The sequence below is a fragment of the Kalmanozyma brasiliensis genome (assembly GCF_000497045.1).
Source record: "Kalmanozyma brasiliensis GHG001 unplaced genomic scaffold PSEUBRA_SCAF1, whole genome shotgun sequence".
In the NCBI taxonomy this organism is placed as follows: Eukaryota; Fungi; Basidiomycota; class Ustilaginomycetes; order Ustilaginales; genus Kalmanozyma; species Kalmanozyma brasiliensis.
Genome location: NW_015961948.1, coordinates 1,108,094 through 1,135,763, shown reverse-complemented (window position 1 = coordinate 1,135,763; position 27,670 = coordinate 1,108,094). Strand labels below are relative to the sequence as shown.

The 27,670-nt window shown below is 58.7% G+C and overlaps 11 protein-coding genes across 11 annotated transcripts; 6 read left to right on the top strand and 5 right to left on the bottom strand.

Moving 5' to 3' along the window:
• Window positions 1-551: 551 nt before the first annotated feature.
• PSEUBRA_000444 (Calcipressin) lies at window positions 552-2,440 on the top strand (the record flags this gene model as incomplete). Its single annotated transcript, XM_016436055.1, has 2 exons — window positions 552-1,289; window positions 1,400-2,440. 2 exons carry the CDS (start codon window positions 552-554, stop codon window positions 2,438-2,440), a joined length of 1,779 nt encoding a protein of 592 aa, XP_016295030.1.
• A 764-nt stretch (window positions 2,441-3,204) lies between these two features.
• Window positions 3,205-4,995, top strand: PSEUBRA_000443 (Glucose-methanol-choline oxidoreductase, N-terminal; the record flags this gene model as incomplete). The annotated part of the gene is made up of 1 exon (XM_016436057.1): window positions 3,205-4,995. The coding sequence occupies one exon, from the start codon at window positions 3,205-3,207 to the stop codon at window positions 4,993-4,995; it is 1,791 nt and encodes a 596-aa protein (XP_016295029.1).
• Window positions 4,996-5,194: 199 nt separating this feature from the next.
• Window positions 5,195-6,328, bottom strand: PSEUBRA_000442 (F-actin-capping protein subunit alpha; the record flags this gene model as incomplete). The annotated part of the gene is made up of 1 exon (XM_016436039.1): window positions 5,195-6,328. The coding sequence occupies one exon, from the start codon at window positions 6,326-6,328 to the stop codon at window positions 5,195-5,197; it is 1,134 nt and encodes a 377-aa protein (XP_016295028.1).
• Window positions 6,329-6,659: 331 nt separating this feature from the next.
• On the top strand, window positions 6,660-7,637 carry PSEUBRA_000441 (uncharacterized protein; the record flags this gene model as incomplete). The annotated part of the gene is made up of 1 exon (XM_016436058.1): window positions 6,660-7,637. The coding sequence occupies one exon, from the start codon at window positions 6,660-6,662 to the stop codon at window positions 7,635-7,637; it is 978 nt and encodes a 325-aa protein (XP_016295027.1).
• Window positions 7,638-7,699: 62 nt separating this feature from the next.
• On the bottom strand, window positions 7,700-9,034 carry PSEUBRA_000440 (Protein kinase domain protein; the record flags this gene model as incomplete). The annotated part of the gene is made up of 1 exon (XM_016436045.1): window positions 7,700-9,034. One exon carries the CDS (start codon window positions 9,032-9,034, stop codon window positions 7,700-7,702), a length of 1,335 nt encoding a protein of 444 aa, XP_016295026.1.
• A 1,330-nt stretch (window positions 9,035-10,364) lies between these two features.
• Window positions 10,365-13,208, top strand: PSEUBRA_000439 (Helicase, C-terminal; the record flags this gene model as incomplete). The annotated part of the gene is made up of 1 exon (XM_016436051.1): window positions 10,365-13,208. One exon carries the CDS (start codon window positions 10,365-10,367, stop codon window positions 13,206-13,208), a length of 2,844 nt encoding a protein of 947 aa, XP_016295025.1.
• A 102-nt stretch (window positions 13,209-13,310) lies between these two features.
• On the bottom strand, window positions 13,311-14,551 carry PSEUBRA_000438 (Alcohol dehydrogenase GroES-like protein; the record flags this gene model as incomplete). Its single annotated transcript, XM_016436043.1, has 2 exons — window positions 13,311-14,391; window positions 14,484-14,551. The coding sequence occupies 2 exons, from the start codon at window positions 14,549-14,551 to the stop codon at window positions 13,311-13,313; spliced, it is 1,149 nt and encodes a 382-aa protein (XP_016295024.1).
• Window positions 14,552-15,168: 617 nt separating this feature from the next.
• PSEUBRA_000437 (Thioredoxin-like fold) lies at window positions 15,169-15,969 on the bottom strand (the record flags this gene model as incomplete). Its single annotated transcript, XM_016436041.1, has 1 exon — window positions 15,169-15,969. The coding sequence occupies one exon, from the start codon at window positions 15,967-15,969 to the stop codon at window positions 15,169-15,171; it is 801 nt and encodes a 266-aa protein (XP_016295023.1).
• Window positions 15,970-16,374: 405 nt separating this feature from the next.
• PSEUBRA_000436 (uncharacterized protein) lies at window positions 16,375-19,998 on the top strand (the record flags this gene model as incomplete). Its single annotated transcript, XM_016436064.2, has 1 exon — window positions 16,375-19,998. One exon carries the CDS (start codon window positions 16,375-16,377, stop codon window positions 19,996-19,998), a length of 3,624 nt encoding a protein of 1,207 aa, XP_016295022.2.
• Window positions 19,999-20,284: 286 nt separating this feature from the next.
• PSEUBRA_000435 (putative S-adenosyl-L-methionine-dependent methyltransferase MidA) lies at window positions 20,285-22,231 on the top strand (the record flags this gene model as incomplete). Its single annotated transcript, XM_059464378.1, has 1 exon — window positions 20,285-22,231. The coding sequence occupies one exon, from the start codon at window positions 20,285-20,287 to the stop codon at window positions 22,229-22,231; it is 1,947 nt and encodes a 648-aa protein (XP_059321053.1).
• A 185-nt stretch (window positions 22,232-22,416) lies between these two features.
• PSEUBRA_000434 (HD domain protein) lies at window positions 22,417-27,405 on the bottom strand (the record flags this gene model as incomplete). Its single annotated transcript, XM_016436049.2, has 1 exon — window positions 22,417-27,405. One exon carries the CDS (start codon window positions 27,403-27,405, stop codon window positions 22,417-22,419), a length of 4,989 nt encoding a protein of 1,662 aa, XP_016295021.2.
• Window positions 27,406-27,670: the final 265 nt, after the last annotated feature.

Genomic DNA, 27,670 nt, shown 5'->3' with positions numbered 1-27,670 from the left:
GATGAAGGCGAAGAGGTGGAATGCTCGAGCTGATGGCGATAACCAGACTTGACCGTCTCGAAAGTGTGAATTGGCCTGACTGTGTGAGCGTTGATGTTCCAGCAGCCACTGGACTGGCTTCTGCTGACCTGCTGCCTTGAATTTCTGCAACGGGTCGCTCCAAATTTAAGGTCGCGTTCTGCTGTACGATTTCTGAATTTAGAAGGCCACAGGGAGCTGGGACTGCTCGTCTGCCCGGTCGAAATTTCGACACAGCAGCCGCGTGTAAATTCGCTTTCTCGAATATCGAAGTGAGTACACGTGATGCGGTGTTCAGCCTCGGCCGAAGCTAGTTTCTTTATAAAGATGCTTAGCATCTGCTTAGTCATGACCGAAGCTCGAAGCGTCAGGGTCCACCAGAATTCTCCGCTTCGCCAAGAAGTGGCCGAGATGCACACACGACGCAAGACACGCATTCGCGTCAACCGGCCGTGCATTGTTGAACGGCGCAGCAACAGCCACGACTCCTTCACAGCGACCATATTTGCGACAAGAGACTTTGGCTTGTCAACATGGAGGAGACCGCGACGGCGCCGGCGTATGTCTCGGACGACCAGCTGGCTCAGCTGCAGGCCAGCACACCACGATCTTTCGATTCGATTCCTCCGGTCCTGCATCTTCACCGTGCGGAGGCGACAGTCTACATCAGCCCATCCCCATCAGCACGACCCTCTTGCTTCGAGCAGATCAACGAGGCGAAGCTCGACGCAGACGAACAAGACGAAGCCGATGTCTTCCAAGCTACCGGCCAGCTTTGGCTCACCGAACGAGAAATCTCATTTCTAGCCCCCACCACTGGCAGCGGCTTCCGACTGGGATATGCAAACGTAGCGCTGCATGCTGTCACAAGATCGCCACCCAGCTTTCTCTCAACATCCAGCTTCGGTCGAAATGGCGCTTCCTCGACATCTTCAGACTTCCCCGGCTGTCTCTACTGTCAACTCGACCTGAGCCCGAACGCTGGCTCGGGCGAGATGGGTGTTGACGACGATGAGGAAGGCGAGTTCGTCGAGATGTACATCTGCACTCCGGATAGTGCGTACCTTGATCGGCTCTTCGAAGCACTCTCCCACTGTGCGTCGTTGCACCCTTCCGGACCAGTCGAGGACGACGGTGGCCATCCTTTCGCTGGGTTCGCGCCCTTCGGCACAAGCGCTTCCGGCGTGCAGTTGGGCGACGACGACGATGAAGTGGACGGAGCATACGACGATGCAGATGCAGACGACCAAGATCTCAGCGAGACTGGCAGGGTGAGAGCCGATTTCCAGACCTCAGATTCGCGCTTTCGTCCGTACTGAGCGGCACCGAATGCTGACATAGAGAGCATCTTTCGTCTCGCTGCCATGTTTGCCTTCGACAGCGCAACCTCGCACATCTGGAAAGCGTCATGCAATGGCCCGACTCGGACGAAGCAGAGACACCGTCACTCGTGCACGAGCACGATCGTCAACTCGTTGATTCCGCCTCACGAGGCAGCATCGACACGGCGACAAATACGCTCATCCTCTCGAATCTTCCGGTCGAGTTCTTCATCCCACACATCTGCACTCTGCTTCTCTCGCTGCTCAACACGTACGGACCGATGGTGCGCTGGACGCCGTTGCCATCGGTGGGGCGCGCAGTCGTGATCTTTGAAGACGCGGAGGGCGCATCTCTGGCAAAGGCAGGGTTGGATCGCCTTGTGCTGCCGTTCGAAGACAGCGATGTGCAAGGCGTGACACGAGGACTGGACAAGGATGATGGTACAATTCTGCGCGCCGTCTTTGGTCCCGTCACCGATCCTACAGCCGAACCTGAGACATTGGCGGTGCCGACAACGGACAAGAACTTCCTGATTTCACCACCAGGCAGTCCGCCAGTCGGCTGGGAGCCGATCCGCGAAGACCCGCCCAACAGAGACACGCTTGCCGACGACCTGATGAAGGCGCTTGCCGACCTTCGAGATACAGGCAGTCACATCGAGTCGCATCAACCACGAGTTTGGGGTGAGACTGCCGCGGAGGAACAGAATACAGCAGAGCGAAAGAGTGGAGGCGCTGGCACACCCGAAGTCATCCTTGCGCCGAGCACGGCGCCAGCTCTGAGGAAGTTCCAACCTGGCTGGCTTCGAGGCGGCCCGCAGGAAGCAGAAGCAATCAGCACGGACGAGCAGATCGAGCTTCCAGGGGTGACCGTGCAGTCGTTCGACGGAAATGATCAAGCCGACGGTGGTGGAGGAGGTGCAAAGTTGTACAACGGCTTCAGTATCAGCTCGGTCAAGGCGACGGTCGACTCGATGCGCGGACCCGTGCCGAGCTTTGGGCTCGAAACAGGCTCATCTCTCGGTGGTGCAGATGCTAAGCGTATCACCCCGACCAGTCGGCCACCACTAAACAGCAACAACTATCCGGACTTTTCTTAGAACAACCCAGGGGCCATCTCACTTGTATACCCGCTCACGATGACAATTCAGAAGCCCATCGACGAGCACGCCTGCTAGCTACGAGACCGCGAATATCCCATCAAAGTTCCCAGTCCCGTACTGACATCGATCGGGGTCTAGCTGTCATGTACCTGACGATGAGGACCATGCATCGGTGAAGCACGAGGCCGAACAAGTAAGGCCGCGGCAGTCATCATCGTCGAAACGACCTAACAGAGTAGCTGCATCGCAAAGGCAAATCAGCCGCGGGTCAACTTGCTAGCTGCAGAAGAGCGAGGGTCCAGCAGCAGCAAACGGCTGCCAAAAATTGTTCCGCAAACTCGCACTCAGGGCGCTGAAAGCAGCACGCAGGCAGCGCGGCCAGAAACCGGCGCCCGAGCTCGTCATCCCTGCACAAGGCTGCGTGCCAGCCCTTGTCCAGATTGGCAGCGAGAAGCGGCAGATTGTCGTAAATGGCCCTCCGTACGCTGTCAATGAACACCGCGCCGGTCTCGTTCACGGCACTCGGTTTGGTACGACCCGCGGATGAACCCTCGCTCCATCTGTGCTGGTGGATCCAAAACTTGCGCACAGGCTTTTCATATCTGCTCGCCTTCCTGATTGTGAAGGATCTCGTATAAGTAGTGAGCAGCCACATCTCCTTCGTTCTGCTCCCAACCACACCAAAGTCTCTGCCCCTTCCCCTTCCATCAGAGACCGTCCACAAGACTTGTTCGCTCTTTGCTGCAGTCTTCAACTTCAAGATGGCACCCAAGCCCAACCCAGCCAGGCCCGATACGGACCCGGTCCACGGCCAGACCGTCGAGAACCACCCTGCCAACCCGAACCCTTCTTCCTCCTCGAGTGGCCCCACGGCTCGCGAGCGACTCGCCTCTCTCGCCTCGCACCTTCTGCCCGGCGGCAACACCGAGTTCGACTATGTCATTGTCGGTGGCGGTACCGCCGGTGCCGTCCTGGCCAACCGTCTCACCGAAGACCGCAACGTCTCTGTCGCCGTCATCGAAGGTGGTCCCACTGACGTCGGCAACGACATGGTCCTCGACCTCAGCCGCTGGCTCGAGATGCTCGGCTCCGACCTCGACTACGACTACCCCACGGTCCCCCAGCCGCGCGGTAACTCGTTCATCCGTCACTCGCGCGCGCGCGTGCTCGGCGGTTGCTCCTCGCACAACACGCTCATCTCATTCCGCCCGTTCAACGAGGATCTGGACGACTGGGCGAACAACTACGCCTGTCCCTCCTGGTCCGCCTCCACCGTCCAGCCGTATGGTGATCGGCTCAAGATGAACATTGTGCCCGTTGCACCGCAGCAGCGCAACCAGGTGGCGCGCGATTGGGTCACCGCCTCCTCCCGTGCTACCGGTGCACCCGTGCTCGAGGACCTCAACGCCCACATTGTCCACCGCGGCGGATTCCAAAAGGCAGTTGGGTTCTTCGATATCGCTTACGACCCCTACTCGGGTCAGCGCAGCAGTGCCAGTGTGGCCTACCTGCATCCCATCATGCCGCATGGACCGTACAAGCGACACAACCTGCACCTCTTCCTCGAGACGTGGGCCAACACGCTCGAGTACGCCGCCAACGACGCTGCCAAGGTCACCGGAGTCAAGGTGACCACCAAACACGGTCTCAGTAAGACGCTGACGGCGCGACGCGAGGTGATCTTGTGTGCTGGAGCGATCGACACCCCACGTCTGCTTCTGCACTCAGGCATCGGTCCTCGTGGCGATCTGGAGAAGCTCGGTTTGCCGTGCAAGCACGATTTGCCGGGTGTGGGTCTCAACCTTACGGACCACCCTGAATCGATCGTTATGTGGGAAACCCGTGATACGCCGCCCGAGACGGTCATGTCTTCGGACGCCGGTCTATTCCTGCGTGTCCTGCCGAGCGATGCCGAACCCAACCCGCATCCCGGACCCGACCTCATGTTCCACATCTACCAAGTTCCGTTTGCGGACAACACGGAGCGCGTCGGATACGAGCGTCCCAAACACGCCATCTGCATGACGCCCAACATCTGCCGTTCCCAAGCTCGCGGTAAGGTCTCCCTCGCTTCGGCCAATCCCAAAGATAAACCGCTGTTGGACTTCAAGTACTTTGAAGACAAGGACAACTACGACGAGCGGATCCTGATCGAGGGTGTCAAGTGGGCGAGGAAGATTGCGGAGATGTCGCCTTTCAAGGAGCATCTGGTCAAGGAGGTTGCTCCAGGACCCAAGATTCAGAGCGACAGGGATATCGGCGAGTACGCAAGGAAGGTGGCGCACACGGTGTATCACCCGGCGGGCACGTGCAGGATGGGCACGGTCAGCAGGGGCAAGGGTGGACAGGGAACGGACGAAAGCGTCGTGGTGGACGAGAGGGATCTGAGCATCGTAGGATTGAAGGGCGTTAGGGTGTGCGATGCAAGTGTGCTGCCAACCCTGCCGACGATCAACCCGATGCTGACAATCTTGATGGTCGCAGAGAGGGCGGCCGAGTTGATCAGGGACGACGCCTGGTTCAATGGGCTCAGGAAGACCAACTACCACTAGATCGACTCTACACTACCTGTAACATATATACCAGATATAGCAAAAGAGATGCTTTCTTACATCAGTCCTGCAGACCCTTCGACACGGCCTTTGAACGCCAAAGCTCACAACGCCCAAGCACAAACGCATGCACACACCGACCGACGTTCCTCCATTGTCCACAAGATCACTCGATTTATGCGCAAACGGAGTGTCCCCTTCAGCCACGAGCCAGCTCGTCCCCGAGCTTGTAGTTGAGCACCTTATCCCAGTCCACCTTCTGCCTCGTCAACGGCAGCTGCCTTCTGAGCGCCTTGAAAGCCCTCTCTGCCAGTTCGTCGTAGCTCGTCTCCAATCCCTTCTGCCATGCGTCCTCGTGTGCGCTGATGACGCTCACCACCTCCTTCGCCAGCTTCTCCGCATCCCCACCGTCGGTGGACAGGTGGAACGTACGTGGCTTGGCAGCGTTGAGCTGAACATTGCCGTTCTCGAAGTAGTGCACCTGCACCGAGAGCGTGCTGGTCAATGTGACGGGCGAGGAGGTGGGGTCGAGGTGGTACGAGGCGCGCCAACGGCCGGACCAGAAGTTGGACAGGTTGAAGCGATTGCCCACGTGATGCAGGGTGAAAGTCGTCTTTGCCGGGGTTTGAGTCTGAGATACGGAGGTGGAGGATTCGACCGCTTCGACAGCCTTGACGGCTTCTACTGGGTCATCTTTCATCTCCTCGTCGTTGTCCTTCGTCGCTTCGGTTTCGTCCTTTGATTCGCCGTGCTCGGCGCCGACAGCAGCAGTGTTCTCCGCAGGCGTCTTGGCATCTTCCACTGCGGCTTTCTGGATTTCGTCCTTCATCTCCTGCTCGTCCTCCACCGGCACGCTCGACATGGCGAACACACTGCTGACACCATCCGGATAGCGATCCTTCACATACTCCTCCAGGGCCCTTTCCAGCGCTGTCCTCGTCTTTTCCGCCTCCCCATCCGTCCCACTCGAGACATCCTTGACATCGCTCACCGTACGCTTCACGTGATCGAACAGGAAGGTCTTGCCCATCTTAGGATGCAGATACCTCTTCACGCCGCTCTCGGTGCCACTGGCCACCTGACCGGCTTGGCAGATGATCACGGGCGTCTTGTCGTCCGGCGCGGGAAGGGTGGCTGTGATCAGCTGTTGCGTGTTGTACTCCTCCAGCGCGGTGGCTGCGGCAGACTGGAGGAGGGCGTCATCGATCTTGTCGGTGGAGTTGGATTCGGCGTCGAGGATGATGCCGCGCAGGTCGTGGTAGACTTGCGAGGTTTGGCCGGGCGGAGACTGGACCAGCAGGGAGAGGGCTTCGTTGAGCCGAGAGGTGGACATCGTGTCCGGTTTCCAGCTATGGGTGCGTAGGGTGGTGGTGGTGGAGTGAATGCAAGCTGGGCCACGATGGTGGTCGAGACGTGCAGGTGAGCAAGCGTGTGTTTGGATGAGGCGGTGGTCTGTGCTGGTGTGAATCGCCGATGTGCGCCATTTTCTGAGCCTCAATTTTGAGCTGAGAATTTCGAAGTTGTGGAGAAGATCTCAGCACGGACCTAACGGAAGCGCATGCCGAAGCTTGCAACTCTTCTACCCACACGCACCTCCATCGAACTACGGCCCTTCACACCAGCGTTCCATCGCAGCTGCGACCATCAAGAAGGACAGACCCATCATGTCGAAGAAAGTCCTGCGCATCGGCTTCGTGCCGGAGCACTTTGCTGCCCCTCTACACCACCTTGCAGCCACCACGTGGGGCAAGGAGAACATCGAGCTGGTCAGCCAACCCTCTGGCACAGGTCAGATGCTCACTTCGCTCGACGCCTCCTCGGGTCAAAAGATCGACGTAGCCGTAGCACTCACCGAAGCGCTCATCACGGGCATCGCCAAGGGTCGTACCGACTACAAGTTGGTCGGCTCGTACGTACGCACCTCCCTCAATTGGGCGGTCATCACCGGCACCTCTCCCGCTGCGTCCTCGTACAACGCCATCTCCGACCTCAAGGCGACCAAGATCGGCATCTCCCGCGTAGGCTCGGGCAGTCAGATCATGGCCAGCGTCATGGCTCTCCAGCACAACTGGGGTGCGGGGGAGATCCAGTTCAAGGTCAACGACACTTTCGCCCAACTTCGGGACGGGGTCAACGGCAAGGAGCCGTGGGAGAGCAGCTGCTTCATGTGGGAGTGGTATACCACCAAACCGTATGTCGATTCGGGCGAGGTGCGGTTTATTGGGAGTGTGCCGACGCCCTGGCCGAGTTGGACCATCGCTGCGTCGACGAACACGTTGGCGCAGGAGAGCGAGGAGGGCAAGGTGCTAGGGGAGTTTTTGACGAGGTTGCAGGAGGAGATTCGCAAATTTGCAAATCCGCAGACGCGCAAGGATGGGACGGCGAAGAAGTGGATCGTAGACCACCACCAGTACAAGGAGGAGGATGTGGAGAGCTGGTTGGAGACGGTGAGGTGGGTTGGGGAGGAGACGGAGAATCCGACTGGCGTGAAAGTGCCGAGCAGCGGTCAAAACACCACCACGCAAACCATCTCGGCCAGTACGATCAGGGAGACCCTCGAGCTGCTCGAAAAGGCAGGTGTGGTCAAGGCTGATATCGACGTCAAGAAGTTCGTAGACAACGACAGCCGGCTTGTCGACTAGATTTCGGGCACACGCATTCTCTTCCTTTGACCGTGTATCATTCTTGCATTGCTATGTCGAATCTACCTCCTTGTCAATTCCCTTTCAAAGCTCTCTGCGGGGTCCTCCAGACATACATCCTCCACCATGCCACTTGCGTGCTCAGCATTAGTCGCGCCCTGAATGATGCCCGCACTCGCACCCAGTACCGAGTACCCGGGCCCATCCGCATCCGTCGGACTGCTCTTCTGGATCTCCTCCCTGCTCGGGATGGGCAGACTCTCCTGTCTCTTGGGTTGCTGCATCAACCTCGCTTGCCTTCGCACTTCGGTCCGGAAGCTGCGCACCTCATCCAGAATCAACGTCTTCATCCCTTCGACCTCGTCGACGCTCTCGAAGCCGAAATCGAACTTGCGCGGGCAGATGGGTTCGTCGGCCGGATCGTGCCACACGGCGAGGTAGGGGTGTTGCAGTGCCTCCTCGCACGAGATGCGTTTGGCGGGGTCGAACTCGAGCATCCTCTCGAGCAGGTCGAGGGCGAGCGGGTTGGCTTGTGGGTACAGGCGCTGGAATGGGATTCGTGGTTGAAAGGGTAGCGAGCGGATGTAGTCCTGCGCACGGGGGGAGCCGACCCGTCGAAGGGTTTCTTCGGAAGGCGTACCGAGGTAGTGCAGGATCTGGTTGAGCTGGTCGACGTAATCGCGACCTTTGAAGATGGGTCGTCCACCGAGGAGCTCCGCGAGGATGCACCCGACCGACCATATGTCGATGGCCGTGGTGTAGTTTTGGAAACTGAGCATGATCTCCGGTGCCCTGTACCATCGGGTTGCCACATACTCGGTCATAAAGCCCGCTCCTGCCTGCTTGGCCAGTTCCGGGTCCGTCTCGAACCCTCTGGCCAGACCAAAGTCGCAGATCTTGAGCTCACAGTCGGCATTCACCAGAAGGTTGCCCGGCTTGAGATCGCGATGCAGCACGCTAGCCGAATGGATGTACTTGAGCCCGCACAGGGTCTGGTAGATGAACGACTGGAAGTGCGCATCGGACAGCGGCTGACCGGAACGAATGATGGCATGCAGGTCCGCCTCCATCAGTTCCTCGTAGAGATACACCTCGTTGAAGCCAGCCGGGTCGATAATGTCCATGTCGTAGAGGCAGGTGATGTTCTTGTGCCCGCGGAAATGACGGAGGAGCTTGATCTCGCGCAGGGCACGCTTGGTGAGGATCTTTTTGGTGAAGACGTTGGTGATCTTTTTGATGGCGACGGATTCGCCGGTGCCCTTGTGGGTGGCCGCTGCGACGCAGCCGTAGGCGCCCTGGCCGAGGTCCTTGGTGATCTCGTAGGCATTGTCGATGAGGAAGGTCTGGTTGAGTACGTTGTACGGCGTACGTTGTGGGTTGGCCTGGTTTGCCGACATGATGGGCTAGCAAGACTGCGCTCAAGTTCGAGCTGGCGATGGAGTGACCGCGCTTGGTTTCAGACGTGTGAAGCTTGAGTGGACTTGCGCTTGGGATGGCCCTTGGATATGTCTTATGTGCGACCGGATAATGTGTTTCTGGTGGGGCTCGCTGATAATGCTTTGCAGCAACGTGTGCAAGATTGCGAGTGGGTATCGTGGGGTCGTCAGTGGTGGGATGAGGTGGTGATAGGAGGGCAAGGCGTTGCTCACAAGAAGATGTGCGAATGTGACACTTTTTAGGCGACAGCAACGGCGGCACGTGCGGGAAGCGCAGCTGCTTTTTAAGCGTAAAAGGGCGTCATGGTTTGCCAATCGCATTCCGACTCGAATTTGCTCAGCTTGCTCAAAGACAATGGAGTGGGAACCCGCCTCGATACGATCGACAATGGCAGGGCGCACTCTGCCACGCGATGCTTAGGGGCTTGTCACTGACACAGCGGGCACCGAGAAGAGACGCTGGAATGCAGTGCTCGGATATGGACAAGCGGCTACCGCGGACTCGGGGCGTCGGATTTCAATCGACCATACTCCGCCGCTTAGCCACTCTGTTTGTCCGAGCAAGCGGTGTACTGTATCAACAGATCGACACTCGATTCCGCGGTGACCATCTTGCCTTTCCGTAGGCCACTGCTGCCTCCCGTCTCAGCTCGTCTGGAGGAACTTCCCACGGCAGCTTGAGGTTTCCTTCCCTGACAAGCTCTCACATGCTTTGCCCAGGGATCTAGCGTCGTCGCTGTAACGTAAAGGAGTTCCAAATGAGGAACGTTCAAGCCGAGACTGAGATCGTGGACGACGCAACCCCTCGGAAGCGTCAATGATCGCCGTCATATCTGTTCCGGTGGGACAGTTAGCGACCAGATACAGCTGCACAGGAACCGCCGCATCTCCGACCTCGAATCGCCTCGAGTCAGGCGAGACGAACAAGCTGCAGCGGGCGAGAAACAGACGGAGCAAGGCGTTATTTGCCGAGCTGACTTGTCGGTGAGCGCGCTGCAGCAACAAGACCAAAGCTCAACACCAAGGAACTCCGTCGACCTCCTTTATCCGATCGAAGCCTTTGCAATTGCCGAGCGAAGACTTGACGATGCCCAATGACATCCTGGTCACCGCTTCGAAGGTGTTAGGCCTCGATGTGTTGTTCTTGACCATGCAGGCCCGGATCTCGGATCGGTTTCTCGTGAGCCAAATTTTTGGAAGATGCTGTTTCTCAGGGTGCAGCTCGTGTACGGCCTCCGTCCTGCCTCTTTGACCATATCTGCCTCCATCGCCGAGCATATACGGTCATACCATGGGACTCGCCGCTTCGCCGCAGAAGAAGCGTCACCGCCAAGATCCTCAGCCATCGCCCAGCTCGCCGTCCACTTCCTCCAATCCAGCGTCCCCGATCAAGAAGATCAAGAAGAGCAAGTATGCCAACGCTCCCCCGGCGTTCTTGCACAACGGACCGACCAGCAGCGCATCAAAGCTGAGCAACGGTATCTCGTCGACATCAGTGGCCGGAACCTCCTCATCGACTTTAGCTCCGTCGTCCCCCTCCCGCTCACGAACCGTCCCTGCCTCAAACGTGTCCAACGGGCTCAAATGGACCGAGAGCGCGCTCAAGAATGTCGACCCTCGCATCGTCGAAGCTCGGGCAGCACTTCCCATCGCTTCGGGTCAACAGGCCATCATAGATGCCGTCCGCGCATACGACACCGTCGTAGTCCTCGGTGAAACCGGTTCCGGAAAGACTACACAGATTCCGCAGTACCTTTTCCAAGCAGGCTTCGCCGAGCGACACCCTGTCCAGATGATTGGAGTCACTCAACCACGACGAGTCGCCGCTACCTCGCTTGCTCGCCGTGTCGCAGTCGAGATGGGCCAGCCAGATCCCGCCATGCTGCCCAGCGTCAAGGGCAAGGCGAGAACAGCAGCCGGCGGCATCGTCGGCTACAGCATCCGTTTCGAGGATCGCACCACACGCAACACTCGTATCAAATTCATGACGGACGGTATGGTGCTGCGTGAGATGATCGGCGACGTAGCATATGGGCCATCCAGCAAATCGATCGCCTCGAATGACGCCCTTGAGTCGACATCCAGCAGCTCCGCAGCAGTACGGTCCAATCTGCTCCTCAAATACTCGGTCTTGATCATCGATGAAGCGCACGAGAGGACATTACGGACAGACCAGGTGCTCGGCCTTGCCAAGCGCATACAGCGTGAACGCAAAGCACTTCGGCAGTCCTGGCTCGACCGAGGCAAGCCCTCGAATGAAACCGAGATCACCGAGCTCAAGATCATCGTCATGTCAGCCACGCTCGACGCCGACCGCTTTGCCAACTTCTTCGCCACTCCATCCAGAGCGCTTGCAGCAAACGCGACTTTGACCGACCCCAAGATTCTCACAGCCGCAAACGACAAGCAACACGTCCCCATCCTCTACGTCAAAGGCCGTCAGCACGAGGTGACCATGTTCCACACCGAAGAGCCAGCTCAAGAATGGACTGATGCGGCCCTGCGCACTGTCCTCCAGATCCACGTCTCCCGCCCACCCGGTGACATCCTCGTCTTCATGACCGGTCAAGACGAGATCGACACCCTCGCGCGCTCCCTCGAGCTCTATTCGTCCGAGCTCCCCGCCTGGGCCGAAGCGGAATCCAAGCCGCTTCCCATGTCTCTCATGATCGCCCCACTCTACGCAGCCCTCGGTCCGAGTGCCAGTGCCAAAGTCTTCGCACCCACCCCTCCGCGCACACGCAAAGTCGTGCTGGCAACCAACATCGCCGAGACCTCCATCACCATCCCTGGCATCGTCTTTGTTGTCGACTGCGGTCTGGCCAAGGAAAAGACCTACACGCCGGGCACGGCGGTGGAAACGCTCGAGGTGTCGGAGATCAGTCAGTCGGCGGCGCGACAGAGAGCGGGACGAGCGGGTCGTGAGCGTTCCGGCGAGTGCTACCGTCTCTACACCCAGGAGGCCTTCAAGGGGTTAGCCTTGGCGGGGACTCCAGAGATTGTGAGGACCGATTTGGCAGCGGCAGTGCTGCAGCTGTGCGCCATGGGTCAGGATCCGTATACGTTCGACTGGTTGGATCAACCGGATGCGACGGGGTTGCAGGAGTCCGTACTGCAGTTGATTCAGCTTGGTGCGTTAGATATCAAGACTTTGCCCGCGCTGAATGGTAGTGATGGAGAAGCGGAAAAGGGTAAGGCGAAGCTGGTGCTCACGGCGATAGGTGGCAAGATGGCCATGCTTCCCGTCTCACCTGCGTACTCGCGTTCGCTGATCGCTGCGGGTGAGCGAGGCCCCACAGTCGCACGACAGGTTCGTGACCTCATCGCCATCCTCTCGTCAGACCGATCCATCCTCGTCGAGCCGTCCGACCCCGAGAAGCGTGACGAGGCGAACAAGGCCAAGTCGACCTTCATCCACCCGACAGGAGACCATGCTACGCTACTCACCGTGCTCTACTCGTACCTGGGCGAATCGGACAAGGCGCGCGCGATGAGCAAGGCGCGCAAAACCGAAGGCAAAGTGGACGTCAAGGTCGTCGAGAAGGAGGCGAGGGAGCAAGTTCGCGCGTGGTGCAGCAACCATTTCGTGCACGAAAAGGCGGTCAAGAATGTCTTGCACATCCGCAAGCAGTTGCGTACGATCTGTCGTCAGCAGAAGATCCTTTGCGATGACGATCTTCAGGAGAAGCTCGCCAACAGCACCTCCGCTCAAGATGAAGACCCCTCTGAGGAAGAGTCCGACTCCTCGTCATCATCGGGCAAGGGGGTGGATAAAACCGGTTTGTTCGTCACGCGCAAAACCAACGGTATCAGCAAACCGTCGGACGACGAAGAGGACACGCACTTTACCGGTCTCCGTCAATCGCTGCTCGAAGGACGTATCGCCAATGCAGCGCTCAAGAACCCCTCGACGCCCAACACGTACAAGCGAATCACTTCCAGCGCAAGCGCGGGGGCAACGTTCAAGATCCACCCCTCGTCGACATTGCATCCGAGCAAGCTGGCGCGAGAGGGGGGCGGAAAGAAGTTGGATGCGATCCTGTTCGAGGAGTTGGTCTTTACTACGCAGACGTTTGCGAGGACAGTCAGTGTTATCGAGCCCAGCTGGTTGCAGGAGTTTGCTCAGCGTGGGTGAGCAGCGAATCAAGCAGCACACGATTCGGCACGGACAGCACACTCTGGATGGAATCGTAACAAACATTGCATTTTACCACTGGACCTGCGAACTGTGAATGCTTTACTCCTGGTCATCGTAGATGATGGTCTTGACACTGAACTTGGACCTGTCCGCGGCGTGCTCCACGGCCTCCTTGGCCTTCTCCAACGGGAAGCGACTCGTAACAATCTGTTTGACGTCGATCTTACCGCTGCTGACCAACCTAATCGCCCTTGGCCAAGTGTCCCTGTACCTGAAGAGGAATTTCAGGGTGATCTCGTTGGTGCTAAGATGCATGAAGGGGATCTGTTGGAAGTTTGCCCCCACCCCAATGACGAATACCAATCCGCTGGGGGCGGTAGCGTAAGCGGCGGTTTGGACGGAGCTCTCGATTCCGGTGCACTCCATCGTGATTGCGGGTTGGACGTCCTTTTCTCCTTCGGCGAGGTGCTTGCCGGTTGCACGAGAGAAGACTTTGCAGATCTCGGTGGCGTTTTCCAACGCCGACAGGGAGGTGTTGACCTGGTAGGTGTGGGTGCCTGGGCAAATCTTCTTAGCGAAATCCAACCTGTCTTGGACGACATCGGTGATGACAATCGGCGTAGCCCCCGCAGCACTGGCACACAGCAGTTGGACAATCCCAATCGGTCCTGCACCCGTGATCAGCACCGGCGTACCCAACGAGATCTCCGCCTGCAAGGTCGCCTGCAATGTGACACTGAGCGGCTCCAACAGCGCAATCTCCTCGTACGACATGTTGTCCGGTACCTTGTGCAGCCATCCCGCGGGATGCTCGTGATACCTCTTCAGCGTGCCATCCTTGGGTGGGACGGAGTAGAAGTCGACCGTGGGGCAAAGGTTGTATTTGCCGGTGCGACAGAAGTCGCAGGTGGCGGTGAAGCAGGGGACGCCCGGTTCGATGGCGACTCGATCACCGGGACGGACGTTGGTGACATCAGGACCGACGGCGATGACGATACCGCCAGATTCGTGACCGAGGGCGCACTGGGAGGTGATCTTCCAAGGTCCCAGGCCGGCGTGCTTCCAGAAGTGAACGTCGGAGCCACACACGCCCGTCGCGCGGACGTGGACGAGAGCCATACCCGGACCAGGGGCCTGAGGGGCCGACTTGATCAGCTCGAGCTCCTTTTTGGAGGTGGCCCTGCACGATATCAAGAGAGAATGGGAAAGGTATCGTCAGTGTCTCGCAAGTCTTGACAGTAGCGGCCCCGGCGAGAGAGAGAGTCAACTTACATCAAGGTAAGGTTGTCCTTGAGCTGCGAGAGCTCGGCAGAGTGCTTGGTGTCTGCGACTGGAGCCATGGTGAACGATTCGATCTTTGTTGTGTGGAATGGGATGATGGCGAGAAGACGAGATGAGGGCCGACGAAAGAATCTTATACTTCTTCAGCCTGACCCTGCTGATGCAGAGATCACCGGACCAGTCACAGCTTTGCTGAACGAACAACACACACGCAGGCACCTTTGCCACAACCAGCCGGGAAGAAGGCCAGCTCGAGAGACAGATAGCCGAGCGTCCGCACAGGGCAAGCTCGACCTGGCCGCGGGCTGAGTGTCGTGCGGCCTCCTTTTCTCGGCAAACTCACTCTAAAGGAACCAGTCGAAGCGCCGGTCAAATTGGTCACCGGTTCCAGCGCCAGAATTTGGAGCGTGATGCAGGTCAGCGGGAATCTTTTGGTTGCGGCTGCAGGCTCTGTTTTTGCGTCAAAAAGTGGGGTTCGGCAATCTCGAGCGCGAAGAACTGAGCTGTCCTAGTCAAACAATTTGTACCGCCGCCCGCCAGACACGTCAACACCACCTTGCAGAGATCTTGCCATGTCAAGTTCTGAAGAAGTCTATACAGCATCGGTTCACCTGGCAGGCACACACCCGATCCAGGCAAGTGCAACGTGAGATCGTAGTGAAGCACCGTATCATCGCTACTCATCGTCAAGTTCAGGGTAGTGCCTAAAGACTCCGTCCGAGTACGGCTTCCTCCTGTCGCTATTCAGATACCCCTTCAGCTCGGCTCGAATCTCCTTGTGTAGCCTGAACACGTGCTTGTACTTCCCACTGTCCTTCAGCTTCTGCATGCATTTGGGCAACGCGAACTGCAGCCCGTCGATCACTTGGAAAACGGTGAGATCGGCAACGGTCGTCTTGCTGCCCCACATCCTCAGCGCGCCTTCCTTCATCCTATCCAGCCCAACCTCGTTGGGCCCCAGGGCCAGCTCGAAGACCTGCAGGAACTTGGGTAGGCGATTGGCGCGGAAGTCGGCAGCTCGCTGCTTGGCTTCCTCCTTCTGGTCCTCGTAGTACGACGAGACCGAGATGGGGTGATGCGTGTCGTGCGTCTCGTTGTTGAGGTCGAGAGCCGTCAAAGTGAGCTGGTTAATCTGGGCCACAGCCACATCGCGTTCGAAGCCCTGCAGCTTGTTCGCATCGCCAAGCAGACCGAGTCGGGGAGCGAGGAAGCTCAAGATCGCTGGAGTTTGGCTGATGTAGTGCTCGATACCGCCAGTGGTCTTTGTGTTACTGTCGCGGACGCCTAGAATGGGAACAGCAAAGTGAGGAGCTCCGATGCCCTCATCGTCCTTGTTCAAGAGCAAGGCTTGCAGTTCAGGAACCGAGTTCTCTTCCGTGTATGGAACGCCGGTGGCTTCGAAGCAGAGTCGGATGAACTCGCCTCGGCCTGGGATCTGAGGCCAGTAGAGGAGCTTGTACTCGAGCGACTCTGCCATTGTTGCGTTTGGGCGAGCTGACGTCGTGGTCGAGATGGAACGCATGGTCCAAGCTGCCAAACCACATAGGCGTGTCAGTCAGACGTAACACATCTGGAAAATCCAGCCCAAAGTGGAGTTTTTTCGGCGTTAAAAGCGGCGCTGCTGCTGAGCGTCGAAAAAGGTGAGTTTGCAGGGACGCGTCAGGGACGGCACAGAAGCCGCTTTCAGATGAGCTGATGCTGCTGCGCACAAGCACAAGCACGAGGGTGTGACAGGGTCGAAGAAGCAACCGCCGCTCAACTACATTTCACAGACCTGCGCAGCTCCCCAACTGAACCAAACCTTCTTGCGATCTTCTCCACTTGCCTGCCACCACCATCTATCGTCGGATCAGCTTGCACAGGGAAGGGCTCTTCAGCCATCATGAGCTTCCACTTCACAGGCGCAGGCCGTACCAGGGCACCTGTCACCCTCGGCGGCACATCAACGCTATCCACAGATCCTGCAGCTAGCGCAAGGGCACAGCGTCTGGAACGAGAACAGCAACGCCGCAAGCAAATCGCCTCCGTTCGGATCCAGTCACAGGCACGTCGCATACAGCACTCCGCACAACAAAGATCGCAGTGGCGTTTGCAGTCCCAACAACTCTTGGACCACATCCAAGCTGGCCTCTCGAACCGCTCAACAGCCGTGTCATTACCAGATCTCGTCCTTGCCACCAGAGCCTTGCTCGTCAGCCTCGGACCCGCAACAAGGACGTTGGATCAAGCGGATGCCGACCTTTTCTCAAGCTGGATCAGGATCGTCTCTCAATCACTCGATGCAATCCCACTTGTTTTCCTTCCGTTCAAGCAAGCGCAACACGACCCCATCGCCGCAAGCTGGCCCTCGCTACTTCGCCTAGCTTGCAAGCACTCCCTTCGCTTCCTCTTGACAGCTGCTCAACTGCGGACTTCGGACGCATCACAAGCAGCATCGTCTTCCACTCCATTGGAGACCGACACCCTCGCGTTCCTTGGCCTAATCACCGGTGTGGATTCCAACTCCCTCGCCACCACTCTCTTGCTCGATGGAAGCAGCGGAACACTGGCGTCTTTCTTCCTCTCCCTTCTCCTCGATCTCGGTCTGCACCGCGCTCTCCGCGCTCACATTCTCTCTTTCTCGATCCAGTCAAAGTCAACTGCATCGTCTCTGACGTCCGCCGTCTCGCTGTCACTAGCGCCCATCCAGATCCTCAAGCCCTCGGTAGCTGCCTCCTCCAAGCTGGTCAAGGCCCCGCAAGGTGGATCACTGCACGATGCCATCTCAGTGGATGACGACCTCCCCGGACCTCGCTCTTCCGCAACCCGACCGAGCCCGGTGCATTCTTTTGCGGTCGACTTTATGACAATACCCGCACTCCGCAAACGCCTGCCGCTCAAATCCGTCACTGAGCTCGCCAAGGAGCTGCCGTTCACCGACCTGCTGGACTGGATCTGCTCTTTCAAGCCGAGTCATGTTCAGGATTCACAAGGGAGCGTAAGTGGGCCTTCTAAAGCCCTCTCAGGTGGGGCAGCGAATGCTCTCTCGCAGCCATACTTGCTCTCAAATTTGATGGCTTTCGGCTCTCACCGTGTCTCCTTCTTCAAGGACGGTGCATCTCTGGCAAGGTACCTGCAAGCTTTGACTAATGCTCAAGACTGGCTTCCAGGCTCGGTCTTTGAGCCGCCCGGTCAAGCGAGAACGTTGGCAGTCAACGGCTTCGGGAGCAAAGCCTTACGGAATGGCGCCGATCTACCGGCAACATCAGCAGAGATCACCGAGACCTACGAGAGACTGCGCATCCTCATCTCTGATGACCACCTCACTACCATCCTCGCCATCTCGAACCGCTTCCCGACCTCCTCTCGCGGACCACTCTTCGCCTTCATCTGCTCGACACTTTCCGCGTGGCCTACCGACATGCAAGATCACGTCCTCAACCGTCTTCTGTACTCCGCTTCCGAGTCGAAAGTTGCTCAGAGCGCCAAGCAGGCACGACCCACCGGACCTACAGGTACTGGCCTGATCCGAGAGTTCTGGCGTGGTTACGTGCGAGGCAGCTCCCTCGCTCGCAATCTCGCTTCAGCGCACGACAACACCAAGGCGCGCGAGGTCTTGACCTCGCTCTCCAGTTTCAACACTCGCCAAGATTGGCCGGCTCTAGTCATTGTCCTAGAGATGCTCTCCAAGGTTCTGCTCACACTCGGAGATGACGAGTTCTTCTCCAGCGTCGACTCAGACTTTGTTGTCGGTGGCGGTGGCGCTGCTCGGGCAAATGCAGGATGGCTCTCTCGCGACGAGATTCTCAGCATCAGCGGTCTTCTGCGCAACGTCGCCTTCGCAATGTACTGGTACGAGGGCAAAGCTCCTCTCGTCAACCTGGACGGCAGCGACTCCCACGATAGCCAGGTGCCGCGTGTTCCGGGCATGCGTATGACGCTCTTATCGCTGCGGTCCCTCGTGACGACATTGCTCAAGCAGCTTCACTCGCGAGACTCGAGGCACCGGTTTGCGCCCGCCGACCACTGGCTCATGGTCAGCCATCTCGATCTGAACGATTTCATGCGCACTGTCGTTCTCGAAGAGGAGCAGCTCAGCAGCGAGCAGCAACAGCAGGACGAGTCCGCTTCGTCGCAGCCTCAGACTTCTACACAGAGCGAGAGCATGGACGTTGACGATGAGAACGATGACGACGACCAAGCGGACGACGACGACGCTCGACAATCGCAGCAGCCGCTGGCTCGCCTGCAGCAATTGCGAGCGCAGGGAGGTACTCGCAGCCGTCACCTCACGGCACTCAATCTTGCCTTCCTTTCGCCTCGTCTCGGCATCCTCAACAACGTACCCTTCATGATTCCCTTCGACGTGCGAGTGCAGATCTTCCGCCAATTCGTCAACATCGATGCGGTCAAGAACGGCATCTACGTCAACCGATACCAGCGACGAAGAGCCGTCAACATTCGACGAGATCACGTCGCCCAGGATGGGTTTGCCAGCCTGGCTCCTCTCGGTGCTGACCTCAAGAAGCCGCTCGAGATTGTCTTCATCGACAAGTTCGGTCAGCCGGAAGCAGGCATTGACGGCGGCGGTCTGTTCAAGGAGTTCCTCACGTCGCTGGTGCGAGAGGCGTTCGACACCAACCGTGGTCTGTGGAAGGCGACCGACGCGCAAGAGCTGTACCCCAACCCACACACCTATGCCACTTCGGGCGAGCAGCTCGAGTGGTACGAGTTCTTGGGCCGTGTCATCGGCAAAGCGCTGTATGAAGGTATCTTGATCGACGCCAAATTCGCCGGCTTCTTCCTGTCCAAAGCTCTGGGCAAGCAGTCCTTCCTCGACGATCTCGGCTCGATTGATACCCTCGACAAAGAGCTTTACAAAGGCCTGATCTCGCTCAAGAACTATCAGGGCAACGTCGAGGACCTTTCGCTCAACTTCACCGTTACCGACGAAGAGTTCGGCGTCAGCATGACCCGCGAGCTCGTCCCCGGCGGCGCCAACGTGGCTGTCACCAACTTGAATCGGATGGAGTACATCTACCGCATCTCGCACTATCGTCTTTCGACGCAGATCCAGCACCAGTGCAATGCGTTCTTTAACGGCCTGGCGGACATCATCAACCCGCGCTGGTTGCGCAATTTCAATCGCGAGGAGCTGTCCGTGCTGATCTCGGGCACCGAGGAGCCGGTCGACATTGCCGACCTGCGCAAGCACACCGTGCTCGGAGGGTATCACGAACAGGATCTCACAGTGCAGCACTTTTGGAACGTGCTGGAAGGGTTCGATCAGCCGATGCGCAAGGCGTTTCTCAAGTTTGTCACCAGCTCGCCCAATCCTCCCTTACTCGGATTCAGCCAACTCAATCCGCTCTTCGCCATCAGAAAGGCAGGCGAGGACAAGAGCAGGCTGCCCACAGCAAGCACGTGCGTCAACATGCTCAAGCTGCCCGACTACTCGGACGAGCAGACGTGCAGGGAGAAGCTGAGGTACGCTATTCAGAGCGAGGCTGGGTTCGATCTATCGTAGTTGCTGCTCGTCTGAGGAAAGACTGTCGTTACGATGCCCGAAAAGGCGTGGAGTGTGGTTTGTGTGAGTGTCTGTGAAGGGTCGTGTGAGAGCAGCCTTTGCCGCTCAGCGATGCTGTCAAGCGCACAGAAAATCGGCTTTCGGCCAAGCGGGCATGCGCTTTTTGGGGTATTTCTTCGACCCTTGCCGCACTCTTTCCTCATCAGCAACTGACGCTCGCTCCTTTGCATACTTCGGAGCTCAAGGAAGCACTTTGGTCGCAGCAAGGACGAACAAGGAAGCTGCGATGGCTTCTCTGAATAGCTCACGGCGGCTCGCGGTGCAGCAGACGCGCACGAGCCTGCGGAATCTTTCGACTAGCTCAGCTGCTTACCTCCCTTCTTCAAGCAAGATCCAAGCGGTCCGCTCATCTACGTCTGCCCGGGACAGCTTGACGTCAAGAGCTGGGACTCAGTATGCTGCTGGCTCACGCAATCTCAGCACCTCTGCATCAAGAAGGAAAGATGACGCCGACGCCGCCAATCGTCATCGCTCACAATACAACTACGACCCGTTCACGCTCCATCCGGAAGCCAAGCACTACACCTACCCTCTAGTCACCGCGGAGGACCTTGCCTCTTCCACCTCCTCCAAAGTCGGCTCCACCGGCCCTGGTGGTCGACCACGGGAAGTGCGCATGCTAGCACGCGACTTTATCCACGACAGCCTGTACAATCCTTCATATGGGTACTTTACCAAGCAAGCTGTGCTACTTCCCGACCCTTCGCCTGCCAGCGAGAAGGAGGAGCAGTACAAAGAGGTAGCTGGTGAGCTGTACACCCACGAGATGGGCCTGTTGCGTCCTGCGGCGGGGTTCGACTTCAACTCGATCAAAAACGAGAGCGAGTTCATGCGTCTAGTGGAAGAACGATACTCTCTCTTCGAGGAACAGATTTCGATCCTCGTAGCGGACCACAAGTCCACCTCCGATGCGCAGGATAAACTCAAGGAGCAATCCGACAGTCTGGCTCGGGAACGACGCGAGCGAGTTGCAGCACGAAAGCCCGCAGCAGAATACAGCGCCGCTGGGCTGGAAGAAGCCCAACGACGCGGTCGCGCCCTGCGTCGCGAAGGCGTCCAGGAAACAGACGTCCAATCCATGGCGGCTAAACAAGTCTGGCATACCCCCACCCAGATCTTCCAGCCGTACTACGCACATGCTATCGCCCGGTATTTGGTGGCCGAGTACAAGCTGCATCACTATCCGTACGACGATTTGGTGGTGTACGAGCTAGGGGCGGGATCGGGGGCGTTAGCGGAGGGCGTGTTGGATTATCTGCAGGAGAGCGAGCCGGAAATGTATGCGAGAACGAGGTATCGGATTGTCGAGATCAGTCCAAGGCTCGCAGCGGAGCAGAGGCGGAAGTTGGCGAGACACGGAGCGAGGGTCGAGGTGATCAACCAGGATGTGCTGGCTTGGGACAGTGTGGTCCAGGAACCGTGCTTCGTGGTGGCGCTGGAGGTGTTTGACAATCTGGCGCATGATGTGGTCAGGTTTGGGACGGCGGATTTGACGCCGTACCAGGCGGTGGTTTCGATCGACGATACGGGGGATATGCACGAGTTGTGGGAGCCGCTCTCCGATCCATTGATCAGGAGGTATCTCGATATCGTCGGGCCGACACTACACCCTTTGTCCAACTCCCCACTTCGCTTCCTCCCCGAGAGGGTGAGAGCACCAGTAGCACGCCATGCACCGTTCTTCCCCAACCTCACAGATCCGCTCTTCGTCCCCACCAACGCCCTTCGACTGGTGGAAAAGCTTAGAACGCATTTCCCACACCACCGTCTGCTCATGTCGGACTTCCACTCGCTCCCCGACACGCTGCACGGGCTCAACGCACCCGTCGTCCAAACTCGCTACCAGGGCACCATGATCCCCGTCACCACCTACCTCGTCCTTCAAGGCTTCTTCGATATCTTCTTCCCCACCAACTTTGCGCATCTCAAACAGGTTTATCGTAGCATTCTCAACCCCAGTCCCAACAAGCCCGAAGGAGAGGGTGCGGCGTTCTTCGACTCGCATTGGGCACCCTTTCATACGGCCGTCGGTGGCAAGAGGGTCAGGAACTTGAAGGTGTTGGGTCACGCAGAGTTCTTGGAACGCTATGCCGAGACGGAGAGGGTGCAGTTGAGGGATGGGAGCAATCCCATGTTGGGGTGGTATGCGAATGCGAGTTGGTTCTTGTCGTAGAAGCGAGGGTGTGGGAGACGGGCGAGGGACAGCGAGTTAGGAGTTCGTTCACTCGACAGCGATCAGCACACGGGAAATGCCACCTCATCACACTCTTCTCTTTGCTTTGTTCGCTTGATTGATTGCTGGTCGACGACCGTCCATCTTACACTTGGCGCATCCGAACTGATGAGATAAAGACCGTGCTACTTTGCCTCCTCCTCAGGCTGAACATACCCCCTCCCCCTCTCACCCCACATCTCGGCCCTTTCCTTGGCCAGCTCCTGCGCCCACCTCCTTATCCTCGGATGTCCCACATGCGGGATGCTCCCCTCCCAAAACGCCTGCAGATCATCGATCCCGTACCGCCTCTCGTATTCGATCGCCTGCAAACTCAGCTCGAACCGATCCAGATCCTTAACCAGCTTACTCTCCTTGGTCTCCCTCGCCTCGTACTCCTCCCACAGCGCCTCGATTCGCAATCCCGCCGCGCTAGACCCGAGCAGGTCGTGCACAAAGTACTGGATCGCCTCCTTCTCCCGGCGCATCTTTTCCTCCTTCCCCACCCCATCGAGCGGCGTGAGATCTCCCACCTCCGCCTCGGCCAGATCGTGCACGATGGCCAACTGGACACATTTTCCCAAATCCACATCGGCCTCCGCGGGACAGAGAAGCGAGAGCATCGCCATACGATACATGTGGTCCGCAATCGATTCGGGTGCGGGGATGCGATGATGCAACCACCCCGTTCGCTTGTTCGTCTTGAGCTGCTCGATGATGTGCATGAACTTGAGGATGGCCCGCCAGCCTTCGGGCGTTTCGGCTTCCTCGCCGTCCTCGTGCAGAAGGAAGGTGGGGTCGGCGGGGGATTTGAACAGTTGGAGGGGGCGAGGGTGCTGGGCGGGGTCGCTGACGAGGACTGTGGTTGCCGAGGTGGGCGGTGGGGGTGCGACGTACGGTGGGCGAGGGGAGCGTCGGCCGAAACTCGAGGGTGTGGCGGCTCCAGAACCGGGAAGCGAAGGTCCGACAGCGGCATCTCGCGTAGCGAGCTCGCTTCGCACGACTGCGGACTTGCCGCTGGTGGCGACGGATGGGATTCCAAGACCAGTTGCTGCGATGGGATTCACGGGCGCCGAAGCTGCGGCAACAGCGATCGGCTTGACGAGCTCGGACTGCGAGGTTGCGCCGGGCATGTGGAAGCCTCGGCTGATCACACTGCCCGGCAAAGCACCCCTCAGATCTGCGTCTTTGAGCGCAGGCGACGTTGTCGCGGCAACATTCTGACTCTGGATGTCACGTCCAGCAGGCTGCGCGGAAACTGCCGAGCGAGCTACGGACCCACCTCCGCTGACGCTGGTAGCAGCATCATCCGTGTCAGGAATAGTCGCGAGCTTGACATGAGGCTCAGGCTCGTAGATGCTCTTGCGAAGCGCTTTGCGCAGCGAGGGCACCATCATCTTTTCCTTGTACGGCAATGACGTCTTTGGCTCGGTTTCGAAACCGCTCGTGTCGTCCTTGAACGAGCCGTAGCCCCACGTCCTCTTGCCAATCGAGACGCCGCCGGCTACAGTGGCCGCAGCCTGATCGGAAGCAGCTGTAGCTGCCGCTCGAGCCTGCACATGACGGTCGAAAGCCGAGAAGGTGTTGATCGAGCTGGAGTAGTCGGGGTCGATCATGGTCGCCTCGCGCAAGGGTCGTGGTCCGATACCGCTTCCAGCAGCGATGAACTGGGTCGGTGGGGCGACAGCCATGGGTGTAGAGCGAGCATTGCTCTTGGTGTCTTTCTCCTTCGCATCGCTAGGCGAAGTGCCTGCATCACCTGAGCCAACCTTGCGCTTCCACAGATCCCATTTCTGATCGTCTTCGTCGTTGAGCTTGTACTTGTGCTTGCCAGCGCGCCTGGCTTTGGCGTCCTTGGGGGACCACAGCGAGCGATGCGAAGGAGCGTTGGGCGCGAGCAGACCCGAAAGGCGCACCTCGGTGTCGGCGTCTTCTTTTGACATGTTGCTGATGCGGGTTCGAGACGAAGATCGTTGATGACGAGCGCCTCCGGAGGCAGTGCCGCTGACACTGCCCGGTACACCCTCGGCTGCCTCTTTGCCTTGGCGGCTGGACGAGATCGTACTGGATGGCAATTGCACGCTTGTGCGACGTGCCGAGCTGCGGAGGGACCCAACGACGAAACGCTCTGGCTCAGCTTCGAGGTCACGACTAGAGACCGACGGCGGCGGCACAACGACGCGTCCATCCATGCGGAGGGAAGCAGGGTCGAAGCCGCTATCGTCGGCACCGGCCCTTGCCATCGAAGACGCAAAGGTGTGCATCGCGCTTTGACTGGCTGCTAGCGCACTGAACGAAGCTGCACCGAAGCCGGGCGGGACAGCGTCTTCATCGTCGTCCGAGGATGAGCTGCGGAAGTCGTCGGAAAGAGAGCCTGAGCTGGGCCCGCGTCGACTGATAGGCTGTCCGACACCTTCGTCCTCGAAGCCAGGGAGAGGATCGTCCGCTTGTCCCCTCAGTCTGCCAGATGCTCCGGTCCGCAGGCCGGACTGAGACATCTCGACTTTGTGACGATCGTTCTCCTCTGGAGAAAGAGGCGTGCCATCGACGACGCCATCCTCGTTGGCATCTGGGTCCTCGGTCTCTTCGTCAATCTCGAAGACCGCGTCGGCCGATTCGTCGACGAGCGTGTCCGAGATCCGGATCGAGAGTGAATCCTTCTGAGATCGCTGACCAGCTGCAGTGTCTTCTTTGTTCCCATTGTCATCGTCGTCATCGTATTCGTCCGAGTCGACGGTGTGATCGACACGATCCTCGGTCTCAGCAAATGCGACCTTCTTCTCGGACGTCTTGCGCGTTCTTGGACTGTCTCGCGAGCGAGTGTCGGCGGTAGCACCGGGAGCACCAGATGATGGGTCGCCGCTAGGCGTACGGGCGAGAGAAGCATCTTCTCCGACGGCTGCCTTTCCGCGAGTCGCTGGCTTGAGCGGCTCCGCAGTAGACGGTGGCGGATCTCTGGGCCGGAGAGTCACTTGGGCTGATGGTTCGGCCACCGACTGGGGCGAAATCAGCTTGCCTCCTACGGACGGCGTACTCTCGTCGGCGTCACGGCCGTCATCAACGAAAGCAATTGCCGGCCGCTTTGCGAGCAAAGACGAAGACATGGCAGGCGGTGGGTTGAAGACGCCAGATGCTGTCCTTCCAGTCCGGCCGCGGCTTGACTCTTGACGCAGATCGGAGGATGGAGCCTGATCGGCTCGAGCCGTCTTGCTCGACGAATTTTGCTGAGGCTGTTGCTCCTGCCTCTCTTCTCGAGCCAGACGAGGTTCGCGTGGCTCTCGAGAAAAAGAGCCACCCCGCTGGCGCGACGGCTGACGACCTCGACCTCGGCTCTCCATTTCGGTGTCATCCTCCCTCCTGGATTCGCCGGCACGTGGCGTGCGTCGCTCTGCAGTGTCGTTGCCGACGTTCCGAGCAAGCCAGGCGTCCTCCTCCGAATCACCAATGGAGTTGGCGGCGGAGTTGACATTTGAGTTGGCGGCAGATGGCAAAGCAGAATGATCGCCCTGCGGGTAACGCTCGCGCAGCCGGCGTTTCTCCGCCCAATCTTGCATCTGGGCCGGAAGCTCGCGTCCACGCATGGCGAAGGACGCGCTCAGTCCGCCCAGAGATGAGGCCATCGTAGTAGGTGCGTTACCGTTGGCGGTAGGAGTGGCGCCGTTGTTGTTGCTGCTGCTGGTGTATGTCGGCCTCCTTTCAAAGGCTGAAGGCGGAAGCTCGGAGAACTCGTCGTGGAGACTCTCGCGACGGCTGCTGCTTGAGCCCTGAACTGTGCTGATGTCACGGGCTGTGGCTGAACTACTCGATCTGCCACGAGTAGCAGCAGAAACAGCTGATGGGTTCCTGTCTGGCATTGCCTGGGTGGCGACTGCTGTGTTCGCTCGTCGCGAAGCAGCGAAAGGCTCCGACGCGCGTTGTGATTGCTCACGCAGCGCCTTCTCGATCAACGAAGCGGTTGAACCATTGTTGATGCTGCCCTTGTTCTGTCTGGGCGTTTTGGTGAGGGCCAGGAGCGTTTCTGCTTCGTCCTTGAAGCGCTTCTCCATCAGCTCCATCTCGCGACGCTTCTGACGTACCAGTTCGAAGACTTCGGCCTCGGCTTTGGCGCGCATATCCTTGAGCCGCTCAATCGCAACCGAATCGAGTTGCGATGCGAGCGGGTTCGCAGCAGAGATTTGGTTCGAAGAAGAGGACGCCGGGGGCAGAGGAGCAGGCGACGACACTGAGCCTGGAGAAACCGGGGCGTTGGCAGAAGAGCCCGAAATACTGGCGCGGGGTGAGGCTGGAGGAGTGGTGATAAGATGCTGAGGGATTGCCGGCAAAGCGTACGTAATGGTGCTCGCGCCTGCGCCTGCGCCTGCGCCGTAGCTCGACATGCGATTGCCGGAGCCCACAGAGGGCCTTGTTGGGGTTGCATCGCGGGCAGCGTCGAGATGAGATGCGGTGGTCGCCTTTTCGGTCCCATCTTGATCGGCCCTCTTTCGAGCGATCAAGATGTTGAAGGCTGGAGAGAAAGCCTCGCTCCCAGCTGCAGCGGAGGCCTGCTTTGGACTCAAAGCATCGGAGAAGATCCAGACTTTGCGGTCGAGCGGTCGGACCAAGGAGTCATTGGTGCGCGGATCCGAGCGATCGGTCCGGGATGTCGGTTCTCGGGAAGGCGAACGGTAGTGCTTAGCCGCGTTGGGGCTGACCGGGCCATTCGACTCTCTCGTTGCGTCACGTGAGCTGGAAGAGGTGTTGAACCCGAGCGCTCGTGCTGGACCAGGTGGCGCAGGCTTGCCGACTGCATATGCGATAGTGTTGCAGCCTAGACATTTGGCGCAGGCGATCGAGTCGCTGGAAGAGAGGCTAATCGTTTCTCGAGACATGAGCCAGGGGAGCTGGACGTGAATGCCGTTGTCATCGGCGAGCTCGGCCGACCATGGAGCTCTGTCTGCGCTTGTTGCACTCGAAGGCGTCGGTATCGATCCAGGAGCAAGCGAAAGTCGAACGTTGAGGCAGGGACAGGTCCATTGCAGGATAGATGGTGGCTGGGCGCGTGTCAAAGCGGCGGACAGGCCCGAGGCAGTGGTGTCGCCCGTGTTCGCTGCGCTGACGAAGGTGTCCGCATCATGCGGGGCGACACTCGATGGCATTCCGCAGCCGCCTCCCTTTCTGTGAGCGATGCGATGCTTGCTGAGCCGTTGACCAGGGAAAGGAATCCCCTTGCAGCAACGTCAGAGCTTGAAAGGATCCGGAGATCTGAGCCACAAAGCTGTGATGTCGGACAGCCTAGAAGCGGGACGTGGCTGTTGTGTCTCGAGATGTCGCAATGCAGCCGATGGCGAAAAGCAGATGGGGTTGCCTGGAAGATGAAGGAGAAGACGATGGCGATGAACCGAGAGGGTTGCTGAGCATGGT